The sequence below is a fragment of the Anolis sagrei genome, chromosome 3 (genome assembly GCF_037176765.1).
Source record: "Anolis sagrei isolate rAnoSag1 chromosome 3, rAnoSag1.mat, whole genome shotgun sequence".
In the NCBI taxonomy this organism is placed as follows: Eukaryota; Metazoa; Chordata; class Lepidosauria; order Squamata; family Dactyloidae; genus Anolis; species Anolis sagrei.
The window spans coordinates 43098501-43112948 of record NC_090023.1 but is presented as its reverse complement, the minus strand read 5'-3'; the positions used below and the strand labels follow the sequence as shown (position 1 = coordinate 43112948).

The 14448-nt window shown below is 42.4% G+C and overlaps 2 protein-coding genes across 2 annotated transcripts; one reads left to right on the top strand and one right to left on the bottom strand.

The window, feature by feature from the left end:
- Positions 1–4533: 4533 nt before the first annotated feature.
- TRMT10C (tRNA methyltransferase 10C, mitochondrial RNase P subunit) lies at positions 4534–9429 on the bottom strand. Its single transcript, XM_060770694.2, has 2 exons — positions 9321–9429; positions 4534–6508 (listed from the first exon to the last, which is right to left on the bottom strand). Exon 2 carries the CDS (start codon positions 6480–6482, stop codon positions 5184–5186), a length of 1299 nt encoding a protein of 432 aa, XP_060626677.2. The 5' UTR covers positions 6483–6508; positions 9321–9429; the 3' UTR covers positions 4534–5183.
- An 88-nt stretch (positions 9430–9517) lies between these two features.
- TXNL4B (thioredoxin like 4B) lies at positions 9518–13184 on the top strand. Its single transcript, XM_060770696.2, has 3 exons — positions 9518–9697; positions 12155–12306; positions 12842–13184. The coding sequence occupies exons 1-3, from the start codon at positions 9524–9526 to the stop codon at positions 13005–13007; spliced, it is 492 nt and encodes a 163-aa protein (XP_060626679.2). The 5' UTR covers positions 9518–9523; the 3' UTR covers positions 13008–13184.
- The last annotated feature ends 1264 nt before the right edge of the window (positions 13185–14448 follow it).

Sequence of the window (14448 nt, the reverse complement as noted above, 5' to 3'; positions counted from 1 at the left end):
TGAACTCAAGAACGGAAAACATAATGTTGGTGGAAAGAAAAAGAGATTTAAAGATGGGCCCAAAGCTAACCTTAAAAACTCTGGCATAGACACTGAGAACTGGGAAGCCCTGGTCCTTGAGCACTCCAGCTGGAGGTCAGCTGTGACCAGCAGTGCTGTAGAATTTGAAGAGGCACGAATGGAGGGCGAAAGAGAGAAACGTGTCGAGAGGAAGACGCATCAAGCCAACTCCGACCAGGACCGCCTTCTATCTGGAAACCAATGCCCTCGTTGCGGGAGAAGATGCAGACCAAGCACAGTCCGAAGACCCAAAGACCTCAACGGCGGAGCAGGCGGAGGATAACATGGTACATGTTACAATGGCTGCGAAGGCGGAAGAAGGCTGCAACAAACTGAGAAGCCACGGTCATTGTGTTAAACTACATCACCAGTGGAACCTCACTCTGTGAAGTCTGTGTGTTGATCAGTTGTGCACTGACCTCCACACATTAAAAAAACCCACGCACAGGCGTCTTCCAAAGAAAACAAAAACAAACCAACCAAAGCCCCATGGCGATCAGCGAGTGGCGACGGGGGCAGGACTGTGAAATCTGGAAGCCCCTAGTCACAGACTGGCACATGGGCGGTGGGTACGGACTCAGTCGTTCTACCTCAAGGTCCGAGGCAGTTGAGTAGTTCGGCAGCTGTATCCGCGACTGAGCAGCCCTTTTAAGGACCCACTCTGCTCACCCCACACGGGGAGGGGGCTAGAAAAGGTGCCCTAAACATAGTCTGCCTCACTTATCCCTGACTGGACTGCCGCGTCCAGTGGGGTCACCACCCTGCGGCCAAAAAAGAAAAATGAACTTCGGTACATGGAACGTACGGATTCTGATGGACAACAGTGGCAGTGAACGCCCCGAACGCAGAACTGCCATCATTGCAAGGGAGCTGAGACGCTTCAACATCGACATAGCAGCCCTTCAGGAGACCAGGAGAGCAGGAGAGGGACAGCTGAAGGAAGAAAAAGGAGGCTACACCTTCTTCTGGAAGGGACTGCCCGAAAAAGACTAAAGAATGCACGAAGTTGGCTTCGCCATCAGAAATGATCTGATGAAACATCTGTCCGAAGCTCCCACTGGCATCAACGAACGACTCTCAACCCTCCGAATCGATCTTGCCAAAAACCAACGGGCAACCATCATAAGTGCCTACGCACCAACACTAGATGCTGACGAAGACATCAAGGAGAAATTCTACTGTCAGCTGGACACCGTCCTATCGGGGATACCTAAGGAGGACAAAATCATCCTCCTGGGGGACTTTAATGCAAGAGTCGGGCGAGACTTCGACCTGTGGCCAGGGACCATCGGAAAAGACGGGGTTGGAAACAGCAACTCAAATGGCATCCTGCTTCTCACCAAATGTGCGGAGCACAACCTTGTCATCACCAACACGCTCTTCCGCCAGAAAAACAAGTTCAAGACATCATGGAAGCACCCCCGGTCAAAGCATTGGCACCTCTTAGACTATGTAATCACACGCGCCAGAGACCGCCGTGACGTGCTCCTCACAAGAGCCATGACAGGTGCTGACGACTGCTGGACTGACCACAGGCTAATTCCATCCTCGATGGCTATCAAGATCGCTCCCAAGCGCAGACTCCAAGGAAGGAAGACAAGGCACAAAATGAACACCCAAGCCCTTCAGGAGCCCTCCAGACGAGCCCATCTCCAAACAGCACTCAAGAACCATCTACCCACAGTACACCCCGAAAATGTTGAGGAACATTGGAACAAACTGAAGACCTCCATCATCCAAGCCTGCGAAGAAACTATTGGATACCCAGCCAAGAAACATCAAGACTGGTTTGATGAAAATGACATCGAGATCCAACAGCTAATTGACAAGAAAAGGAAAGCCTTCCAAGCATGGCAGAGAGACACCAACTGTGCTGCTAAGAAAAAGATCTATGCCAGTGCAAAAGCTGAGGTCCAAAGAAGGACAAGAGAACTCAAGAACATCTGGTGGACAAAGAAGGCCGAAGAAATCCAACACCTGGCAGATACCCATAATGCTCAGGGATTCTTCAAAGCCACAAAGGTCATCTATGGACCAAGAAACCATGGCATACAGCCTCTACGCTCATCAGACGGAACCAAACTCCTGAAGGACCAAAACTCAATTGCACTACGTTGGAAAGAACACTACCAAAGCCTCCTGAACCGCAGCTCCAATGTGGCCGAAGAGGTCCTCTCACAAATCCCACAACAACAAACCAGGGATGAGCTTGCAGCACTGCCTAGTTTGGAAGAAGTCAGCAATGCCATCAGCCAACAGAAGAATAACAAAGCCAGCAGACCAGATGGGATCCCTGCTGAAATCTTTAAAGAGGGAGGACCTGAGCTGACACACCAACTCTACCAGCTCATAGAAAAGATCAAGAATAGGGCTCCACAGTCACCTACGGACCCACTGCACACTGACCCAGGAAGACTATCCTACTCGGACAATGAGGGATCGCCTAAGTAAGTAAAGTAAGTACCCAGGACTGTTCTCTGACCTACAAGAAGTACTGCTTGAATATCAAGCAAAAAGTGGATGCTAGAAACAACATCATAACAAAGCTGACTGGCACAACCTGGGGATCATAACCAGACAGTGACAACATCTGCTCTTGCGCTTTGGTACTCCGCTGCTGAATACGCATGCCCAGTTTGAAATACATCGCACCACGTGAAAGCAGTGGATGTGCCACATTATCACAGGATATCTACACCCAATACTGCTGGAGAAATTACACTGTTTAGCTGGTACTGCACCACCTGACATCCGCCAGGAAGTAGCAGCCAATACTGAAAGGACCAAGGCAGTGACATCTCTGGTCCATCCTCTGTTCGGATATCAACTAGCATGCCAATGCCATTGAGAGGGACGTGATTTTAAAATTTGATTTTCAAATGATTGCAAGTCCCAGATGTCCTGTTTGTAGAGAGGCCTTGCGTGCCAGAAATTGCTGATGCTTGGAAAATGCTGCAACAGAGAGAAGTTATTGTTCTCTGTGATTTCCATTGCTCAAGGATACAAATTGCTTGATAATACTGCATACCCTCACTCCCTAATTTCTCACAGGCATGTAGAGAAGCAACATACAAGTAGATAAGCCGACCTGTGGCTCCACAGCTCAGTGTCAGACATTTGAACAGTACTATTGTTGTAGGCTTCTGCTGTTAGGATAGAAGGCTCAATGAGAGTCCATAATTGTCAGCTAAGGCCAATTAGATGATTGATTTCTGTATACCAATCAAACCTTGCCTTCTGTTTTTAATGAAAGTCATAAAAATCAAAGCAAACTAACTTTAGGTTGGACAAACTCTTTGATTGCATTCTCAATGTGCATGTTTGTCACTACTGCTGTCAGCCATGCAATAAATAGCATTTTGTAGTTTTAAGGATTCAACTTTCGTGGTGTCCTTCCTTGCCCCCCCCCCCCCAACCCGGGAAAGGGGCGATCTGCTCTTGGATTTGGATTTATGGAATATATTCGTCTTTTTGCTCCTACATCTTAAATCAAGAAACAGCTTCCTAAGATTGAGAGTGACACTCGCAAGAACACCTCAGCAAGCGAGAATCCAAAAGTGGCATGTTAAAACCCAACACTTTAATCAGTGGCTGAGACCGGATAAGAAACTCCTTCCTGGGCACACAGAAGACTGGGCAACCTGGAAGGTGCTGAACAGACTGTGCTTGGGCACGAGATGCAGAGCTAACCACAGACCACCTACTACAATGCAGCCTGAGCCCTGCCACATGCACAATGGAGGAACTTCTCACAGTGGTACCAGAGGCACTCCAAATTGCCAGCTTCTGGTCAAATGACAATTAGCATAATGCCAATTTTTTAAACTTTGTGTTTTTAAACACGTTAACTGTACCCTCAACTAGCTTGACACAATACTCCACAACATGGAATAAAGGAAAAAGTAACCAATATATCCTCATTCAGTACTCTGCCAAAAATATTGGTTTTAACTATATATTTGTAATAACACAGTATTATATTTAATTATATTTTATATTTATGATTTTTAAGTTTCTGTTCACACTTTCTAGGATTTTTAGTGTTAGCCTCTTTGAGTCTCCTTTGAGAAAGATGTACATTTATATAACAATAGTAACAAAAACACCAACAACACCTATACCTCACCAAACTACAACTTGTAGGATTCCATAGCATTAAGTCCTGGAAATTGGTGTCAAACTGCATTGTAGAATGTGTAGAATGCACTCTTAGACATGATATTGACACTCTCCTTAAAAGCCACAAAGTGGTTTTCCATTCTGTGTGGTGCAGTGAAAGTGGAACTGAAATCTCATTTTCTCATGATTGCAGAACTCAATTACAAATTTCAGATTGCCTGAATTTTTTAAAAACTTAATCCACCCACCTGTTAACATAATTGTCAAGAGATCTGGCATCATATCTACTGTTAGCTGCCTTGATATTTGAGTCCCAATACTGGGAAAAGGTGGGAGGAAAATAAAGCAAATAAATAAAAATAAGCCAGGCCAGAATTTATTTTCTAGCATAACCACAGCTATACAAATATTTATACACACCCACAATATTTATAAACCCCCATAAAATTGGCAGAATTGTAAACTACCAAATCATGGGCTCATTGCTCAAACAAGTTATTTTAAAGCAACTACAAGTTATATTGCCTCAAGAGTAGAAAACTGCTATATCAGCATGCCCTGGACCACGAGTCTCCTTTTCCCTCTCTATATCAATGGATTGTTAACTTTTTTTTTTTTTTGCATCATGAAATTTGCAGTTATGAATGCAAATCCTTTCTGTCTTCATATATATTATTGTCAGAAAAAAATTGTTTGCTAGGCCATAAATCGTTGATTCCCTCACTAGAAATCAGAGAAGAGGGTCTATACAGTAGCAAAATGCACAAGTTCCGCAATTCTTGTCATTGGGTTTTTCAATCTCTTTATTTTCTCCTATCACTAAACAGTGAATGACACTAGGCACAATTCAAGGGAATTTCTCCAACTTTTAAAGAAAAGTTGAACATGTTCTTAATCAAACCACTGTCTCTTGAGAGTGCTAGATAAACCTTTCAAATAATGAAAAGCTAAACATTGATTTAAATGAGTTTTTTTTGGTCAGGCATGACAGGCTGGCTAATATGCTATTCAGATATGTCCTCCCACCACTTCTTCTGCACTTGGTTTCTGGAAGAATTCCCTGCAAATGATTTCTGAGACTTTTCTTGATTCACAGTTCTCTCATGCATTTTGGACAGCTTCCATGCCTCCATCTGATTCTTTGAAAAAGGTTTGTCCATGAAGCCTGCATGTTTCCTGGTTGGAACAAACTGCAAAGCTTCCTTCCAGTCTCCAGTATCTTTTAGGGTTAGTAAGATAGACATCATCTGATTCAGTGTGAGATTTTTTGCTCCTTCCTCCCACTGCAAGTATTTGTCCAAAGGCAGTCGGGCTGTTGCCAAGTTCAGCCGCTTTGCACGTGCGAGGGAGACCCCTGTCTGTATAGACTTATCAACTAGGGATCCAATTATATAGATTTTATCGTGCTCAAAGCTTTTCATTACATTGGGAGAATCGGCAGTCAAATACACAAGTTGATCTCTTGGGAAGACCTCAACATGAGCCTTTTCCGTCACTGTCACAAATAATTTGTCCCATGCCTCACCATAGCGTTTGATTAATTCTTTGTGATAGGCACTATCTGTTTTGAGATTGCAATAATGCAAATGAAATGGGTCCAGAGACCTACGATTCATGCCTTCAGATTCCAACATCTGTTTTACTGCATTTTCCATTTCTCTACGTGACATATAGTTTTCATAATCCATGTCAAACACCAAAGGCTGACCAAAGATCATAGCCTGTGCAGCTCTCCAGTTGTAGAGAGCATCTTCTGATCTGGACCAAAACTTCAAGAGAAATGTATTTTCTAGCTCACCATCACCATCTTTCTGAGCTGGTGGATTTAATTCTCCCCTTTCTGCCTTTTTTCTCTCCTTCTTTTCTTTCTGGACTTTCTTCAGAATTTCTTTTTTAGCCAAGAATTGTAAATATTTCCTTTTGGAAGTTTTAGTTGGAGATTCTATTAGGATCTTTAAATCCTGTTCACTGATATTTTCTGGAACGGCTTTACCTGAAAGCCTCCACATCTCAATAAGTTCCTTGGTAGCTGCTGCACGGGGGTCTTCCTCACTCTCTGATGTTCCTTCATTACTTTCTTCTTGCACAGTAGTTCGCATTACATCTTTCCATCCATCCAAATCTAATTTCTCAGTTGTACTTGGCACAGTATTTTTCTTCAACCAAGCAGACAAAACCAATGTTCTGCAAGTCATCATCTTGCCAGGCGTTACTAAAAGTATTTCCTTTTTCATTCTATTTTGTACAGCCAACTGGAAGACAGATCTTCGGACAACATTCAGATAAATATTGAAAGTATTCATAGTAGGAAATATGGTGTGGAGCACTTCTGCAATTATTGAAAGAAAACAGAAAAAAATCAGTATTACTAGATGGAAGCACAAATGCAATTGCATCTAATCTGTGTTGGTCACACTTCATCTAGAGTACTATGTCCGGTTCTGTGCACCACAATTCAAGAAGGATATTGGCAAGCTGGAACATGTCAAGAGGAGGGTAACCAAAATGGTCCAAGGTCTAAAAGCAAAGCTGAGGAAGCTGTGTATGTTTAGCTTAGAGAAGAGATGTTTGAGAAGGGACATGAAAGCCATGCTTAAATATCTAAGAGGGCATAATACTGAGAAGGGACAAAGCTTGCTTTCTGATGCTCTGGAGACAAAGGGCACATCTACACTGTAGAATGAATGCCATTTGACACCACTTCAACAAGGAACGGCCATAGAAACAGCCCAGATTACGCTTGTGGATTACGTAATTAATTGTGAAGGTGTTGTTTTAATTGTTTTATATATTTTATTATTCTATTTTAAATGTTCATTTTAATTGTATATTGTTTTAAGGCATCAAATTGCCTATGTATAAAGCTGCTTTGAGTCCCCTCCAGGGTTGAGAAAAGTGGCATAGAAATGTTATAAATAAATAAATAAACAAACAAACAACCCTGGCTCAATGCTATGGTATCATGGGAGTTATATTTTTAAAGGTCTTTAGCCTTCTCCATCAAAGAGTGTTAGTGCCTCCTCAAACTACAAATTCCAGGATTCCAATAGCACTTCGTGACGGGAGTTAAAGTGGTGTCAAACTGCATTGATTTTAGTGTAGATGTACCCCAGGATCTGGAGCAATGGATTCAAACTGCAAAAAAAGCGATTTTAGTTAAATTTTAAGAAAAAAAATCCTGATTGTAAGAGTTTTTCTACAGTGGAATATGCTGCCTTGGAATATGGGAGAGACTCTTTCTCTGGGGGTTTTTAAGCAGAGGATGGATGGCCATCTGCTGAGGGTACTTGTACGGTCTGTTCTTTCATGGCAGGGGTTGGACTAGATGGCTATTGTGGTCTCTTCCAACTTCATTATCTTAAGTAATATAAAAGCTACTAACAGAAATTGCCACCATGGGATCTCTTATGTTTCTAGAAATAAACGTGCATACTATTCAATCTGTGCGATCAGCTGAAGTATGCATTCCAGCCTTCTAATACAGAAAGAAATAGGCAAACCTGAAGAAGTGTTACACCAAAAAATAATGGCTTTAAAAAAGGAGAAAAAAATGGCAAATCTAAGATATAAGAATTGTGAGTGTGGTTGTGGTGCAGAAGGGAAATAGAAAATTTGGTGTAGGAATTTACACACAGAAATTCACGAACAAGCATCAGAGACTGCTAGCCAACAATCCCCTGCTATGGTTACTTTCACGCACACAAACCAAGATATACATCAAGCTCGTTAGCTTACAACTGCTATATAAACATTGTCTAATTCACAAGGGAAGTTCTAAAACCAAGCCAATTGGAGACCACAAATCAGTCAATAATCTAAAGAAAAAGTCACACAGGGATGATAAATATGTATGAAAAGGGCATATATTTATTGATCATGTGATCTTCAAGCATTAGTTCCTAATATTTCTGCATATGTGTTGTCGAAGGCTTTCATGGCCAGAATTACCGGGTTTTCCAGACTGTATGGCCATGACTGGCAACAAAGATCCGCCTAGTCAAAGCCATGGTCTTCCCTGTAGCAACCTACGGATGTGAGAGCTGGACCTTAGGGAAGGCTGAGCGAAGGAAGATCGATGCTTTTGAGCTGTGGTGTTGGAGGAAAGTGCTGAGAGTGCCTTGGACTGCGAGAAGATCCAACCAGTCCATCCTCCAGGAAATAAAGCCCGACTGCTCACTGGAGGGAAAGATACTAGAGACAAAGTTGAAGTACTTTGGCCACATCATGAGGAGACAGGAAAGCCTAGAGAAGACAATTATGTTGGGGAAAGTGGAAGGCAAAAGGAAGAGGGGCCGACCAAGGGCAAGATGGATGGATGGCATCCTTGAAGTGACTGGACTGACCTTGAGGGAGCTGGGGGTGGTAACGGCCGACAGGGAGCTCTGGCGTGGGCTGGTCCATGAGGTCACGAAGAGTCGGAGACGACTGAACGAATGAACAACAACAATGGCCATGTTCCAGAAGCATTTTCTCCTGACGTTTCACCTGCATCTATGGCAGGCATCCTCAGAGGTTGTGAGGTATGTAAAAAACTAGGCAAGAGGGATTTATATATCTGTGGAAAGTCCAAGGTGGGAGAAAGAACTCTTATCCATTTCAGGCAAGTGTTAATGTAGCAATTGGCAACAAAATCTGGCTACCAGTATGAAAAAAACTTTACAACCAGGACAGTAAATTGAACAGGTTTGGCATAAAGAACAACATTCAGAAAACAGGAGAATTCCAGACAGAAAACCATCAGGGCCAGCTAACACCTAATAAGGAATTCCCCCGGGCAGCAACCAGCCAGGCTTTGAAGCTGCAAGGCCGTTCAATGCTGATCAAGGTGACCAATTGCTACATTAACACTTGCTTCAAACAGGCAAGAGTCATTTTCTCCCATCCTGGACATTACAAAGATATCTAAACCCCATTTTCCTAGTTTCCAACAGACCTCACAACCTCTGAGGATGCCTGCCATTGATGCAGGCGAAACGTCAGGAGAGAATGCTTCTAGAACATGGCCATCCAGCCTGGAAAACACTCAGCAACCCATTTGTGTATATTGTATATAATGAAGATACAAAAGCCATGCCTAGGCCGTTATGTACCTTACGCCCCATAAATATAAGGGGGAAAGGGGAGGTACCGTTACGACTCACCTCAAGAACTGCGGCCGCGCGGCCTCCACACATGTCTGGTCCGCCAAAAATCACCTTCCCCCCGGAAGTCAGTACGTTGCTAGCTAGTTCCGTTTGGAGGCGAAGGGAAAGTGAGGAGCTAAACTGTGGATTTCGACGATTGGTCAGATTCCTAGCCAATCAGAAGGCACCAAGCGGCTTCTTCCCGGGAAAGTTTTGGGCGCATGCGTACTAGTTCTTTGGGCGCCTTCCCTGTTTACCTCGCCATGAGCTTCTTTCTCCCCAAACTCACCAGCAAGAAGGAGGTCGATGGGGCGATCAAAGCCGTGGCGGAGAAAGTCCTGGTCCTTCGCTTTGGCAAGGACGACGACCTCGTCTGTATGCAGCTGGATGAGATCGTGAGCAGCCTTTGTTTCTTGTCACTCTGTCTTTGCACAGGAGGAGAAAAACGGGGCACTTCCCTCAGGCTGGATCTGTACTGCCATGTAATTCAGTTTCTGCATGAAGACTGGCTGCTTTGAAGTGGATTGTATGGGTCTGCACTGTCGTATAAAAACAGTTCCATGCAGTTAATCTGTATACAGAAACTGGATTACATGGTAGTGACATAAAGATACTGTATGACCCCATTTCATGTCAGGCGCTCTGGGTTTTGTTTGCAAAAGAATCATGTGGCACTTGAGAGGCTTAATTGAGAGAAAGAAGTCTGTCAAGGGATCTGAAACACGTGGGAGGGAGTTCATCTACACAGTGCAGTCTGATACCACTTTAACTGCCATGGCTCTATGCTATGGGATCTGGGATTTGTCGTTTTAAAGAAGGCTAAAGATTTTGTAAAACTACAAATCTCGTGATTCCATAGCATTGAGCCATGGCAGTTATTGGTGTCGAACTTCAATAATTCTACTGTGCAGATGCAGCCTAACTGAAAGAAAGAAGTGTGCAAAAGGATCTTGCAGTTTGGAGGAGTGTGGACTTGCAGTACTTTCACTCACTTCCAGAGATCACACCAATTACTGATCAAGAGCAAACTTGGTACACAGAACTCGCATGACTCACTCTACATCTGGGTGGGGTTTGTGGGCCAATGGACCATGGATGATGGGGCTTGCAGTTGCTTCACTCACTTCCTAAGACCATTACAACCCACACCTATGACTGATCAAGACCTTACTTGGCACTCTGAGCCCCTATGACCCATTCTATTTTTTGGTGCGGTTTGGAGGATGATGGACCATGGAGCTATACTTCACCTGAACCCAGCCAACATTGGATCTGGACTAAACTTGGAGCACAGACAAACAATGCCTTTCTCAAATCACTCAGGTAGCGCCAGGTCCCCAAACTAGAGAGTGAGATAAAAGAGAACTATATGAACAGATAGTGTAGAACTTAGAGCAGGAATGGGAAAACTTCGACCCTCCAGGAGTTTTTGGACTTCAGGAACTGTGGGAGTTTAAGTCCAAAATTTACGGAGGGCCAAAATTAGCCCATGCCAGCTTGAAGGGGCACTGATGTAGGGGCATGAGCTCACAAACACTCTAAATACACAAGCGTAGGAGTCCCCTCAACAGCCCAGTGAAGCTATGCAAGGAAGCCATAAGTTGGATTCTTACTACAAATACTTTATTGCGTGGCCATACTAATATCAACAAACATGCATACAGGAATGCAATCGAAGCGTTTGTCACAACCCCCAATGGGGCTGCCGAGTTTTTAAAATCATTTTTGGCAGTAAATTGAATACACAGTCTCATTGGTTTCCAAAGACAAATCGTTTCATTTGTCTAAGCTAGCTGTACAGTTGCTCATTGGTTCTTTATGATTTTGACTGACATAATAGTACACGTGGGACTCTAACAATGGCACAGCTACAGCACAACTATATAGTCTATTGTTCTCTGACCACAACTGTCTTAATGAATCAGTCTTATCTGTTATTCTGTTGCAAACATAAATCCAGAGCAACTGGAAAACTTGGGAGTTCTAACTAGCCACCAGCTAGCTGGTTTTGTCCGGATGTACTGTTATCCTTGAAAAATAACTTTCTCTCTGCAGCAACGTTTGCTCAAACCATCAGCATTTTCTGCAAACAAAGGCCAACTGCAGAAACAGACCAATATGGCAATAAATCAAGACATTGGGGCATTGGGAACGTTTCTGAAAATTCCCTTTCAAAACTACATCTCCTCCATTCCCGACTTTTTCTTTTGAAAAGCTGAAGCTGAAGTTTGTCCATTCCTGACTTAGAGAGTAACTGAGAGAAATAATGCATAAAGGAAGTTATTCTTTGAAAACTTGTGCCACCAATATCTTTCCTTCAAAAAGTCTCTAAGGTGCTACAAAATCCCTTTCTGTATTGATATTCCAGACTAATACAGCTACTATGTCTTTGAATTTATTCCAATGGGTTTTGTTTTTACTGCTTTCTGAATAACTAAACAGACCCAGTGGTGCAGCGGGTTAAACCGCTTAGCTGCTAAACTTGCTGACTGAAAGGTCAGTGGTTAAAATCAGGGAGCAGGGTGAGCTCCCGTTGTTTGCCCCAGCTTCTGCCAACCTAGCAGTTCAAACGCATGCAAATGTGAGTAGATCAATAGGTACCGCTCCAACAGGAAGGTAATGGTGCTCCATGCAGTCATGCCGGCTACATGACCTTGGAGATGTCTATGGACAACACTGGCTCTTTGGCTTAGAAATGGAGATTAGCACCACCCCCCGGAGTCGGACACAACTAGACTTAATGTCAAGGGGAAACCTTTACCTTTTTAAATGAATAAAGGGTTGTCATTTGAGACTTACCCTTATTTCTTATTCTCTTCAGTCACGTAGCACCTATTTTTCCTTGTTTACAGCTTGCAAAGACAGCTCATGACTTAAGCAAAATGGCCACAATTTATTTGGTGGATGTAAACAAAGTACCAGTGTACACACAGTATTTTGACATCAGCTATATTCCATCAACAGTCTTCTTTTTCAATGGGCAGCACATGAAAGTTGATTATGGGTAAGTTGGCTTGTATGTAATCCATGTGTCATTTAATTGGGTGTTCATTGCTCGTTAGAGAGATAATTTATGATGCTAAAATTGTGTCAGTGATCAAGCGATGTGTCAGTTCCTTAAGTATATGCATATTATGATTCTCTCTGCACTTTGCTCTGCACTTCCAAATTGTTACAGCAGGAATATTTATGTCATTCATTCATTTTAGATCTCATTTCATTGTGAATTTCATTGCTTTCATGCTGAGAAAGGCAGGATAGAAATATCATAAATAAATAAATGGAGTATTCTGGAGGTACACATATAAATTGTATATACTTCAAAATGTCAGGAAACTATATCTTCAATCCTAAATATATGTGTGACTATGTGCCTTCAAATTACCTGTTGATTTATAGTTATCCCCTGATTTTCACCAAGTTTTCCTTAAAAGATTAAAGAGGAATTTAAAGTTCAGATTTCAAACCATAAATATTCAAAATATATGCTCCAAATTATTCTTGCTTGTATTTACATTTTGGTTTTCTTTCCTACTTAGATCTCCAGATCACACAAAATTTGTGGGAAGTTTCAAAACAAAACAAGACTTCATAGATTTGATTGAGGTGATTTACCGTGGAGCAATGCGTGGAAAGCTCATTGTACGAAGTCCAATTGATCCAAAGAATATTCCCAAGTATGACCTTCTCTACCAAGACATTTAAATGCCTCATCTGACGAAAAGCAAGACTGCTTATTCAAGTCTTCCTTGAATGTTTTATCAACTTTGAAGGAATATATTTATATTTATTTATCCTGAGGATCATATTGATCATCATCTGGGGGACAGACATTCTGTCATTTGTTCGTTCTCTGAATAAATTTATGTACATTAACAAGTAGATGAATCTCTAATTTCACTTGTTCAGGGCTGCAATATACTTCTTAGTTTTAATCAGGAAAACTGCAATAGAGTAAGAAAGTCCTGGTTCCAAATAAATGCTATGGGGTTTTTGTTAATACAGATACAGAAATGATTCTACAGGTTATGTATCCTATTGAAAAATCTAAAATCACAGTAGAGGGTTGCTGTGAGTTTTCCAGGCTGTATGGCTGTGTTCCAGAAGCATTCTGTCCTGATGTGTCACCCACATATATGGTTAGCATCCTCAGAGGTTGAAACGTCTGTTGAAACTAGGTAAATGATGCTTATGTATCTCTGCAATGTCCAGGGTGGAAGAAAGAACTCTTGTCTGCTTGAGGCAAGTGTGAATGTGGCAATCGGCCACATTGATTAGCATTTAATGTCTGTGCAGCTTCAAAGCCCGGCTGGTTGTTGCCTGGGGGAATCCTTTGTTGGGAAGTGTTAGCTAGCCCTGATTATTTGTCTGGAATTTTCCTGCTTTTTGAGTGATGTTCTTTATTTACTGTCCTGATTTTAGAGTTTTTCAAATACTGGTAGCCAGATTTTCTTCATTTTCATGGTTTCCTCCTTTCTGATGAAATTGTCCACATGCTTGTGGATTTCAATGGCTTCTCTTTGTAGTCTGACATCATAGAATCATTGAGTTGGAAGAGACCTCATGGGCCATCCAGTCCAACCCCCAACCAAGAAGCAGGAAAATTGCATTCAAAGCACCCCTGACATATGCCTATCCAGCCTCTGTGTAAAAGCCTCCAAAGAAGGAGCCTCCACCACACTCTGGGGCAGAGAGTTCCGCTGTTGAACAGCTCTCACAGTTAGGAAGTTCTTCCTAATGTTCAGGTGGAACCTCCTCTTCTGTAGTTTGGAGCCATTGCTACTCGTCCTAGTCTCCAGGGCAGCATAAAACAAGCTTGCTCCCTCCTCCCTATGACTTCCTCTTACATATTTATACATGGCCATCTTGCCTCCTTTCAGCCTTCTTTTCTGCAGGCTAAACATGCCCAGCTCAACATGGTAGTTAGAGTGGTCCAGCATTTATTTGTTTGTAAATAATATGCTGTGTCACAGTAGAGGTTTTTTAAGTATTAAAACTAAATTAGTTCCAAGCAATTCAATAAACACATTATGTCCAAAACCACTATCATGTAAATCATGCAGTTGACAAACTTTTCAGACCCAGTGTTTTGTAACTTATATTGTCATATATTGATATATTCATACAGAATTACAATTTCATATAA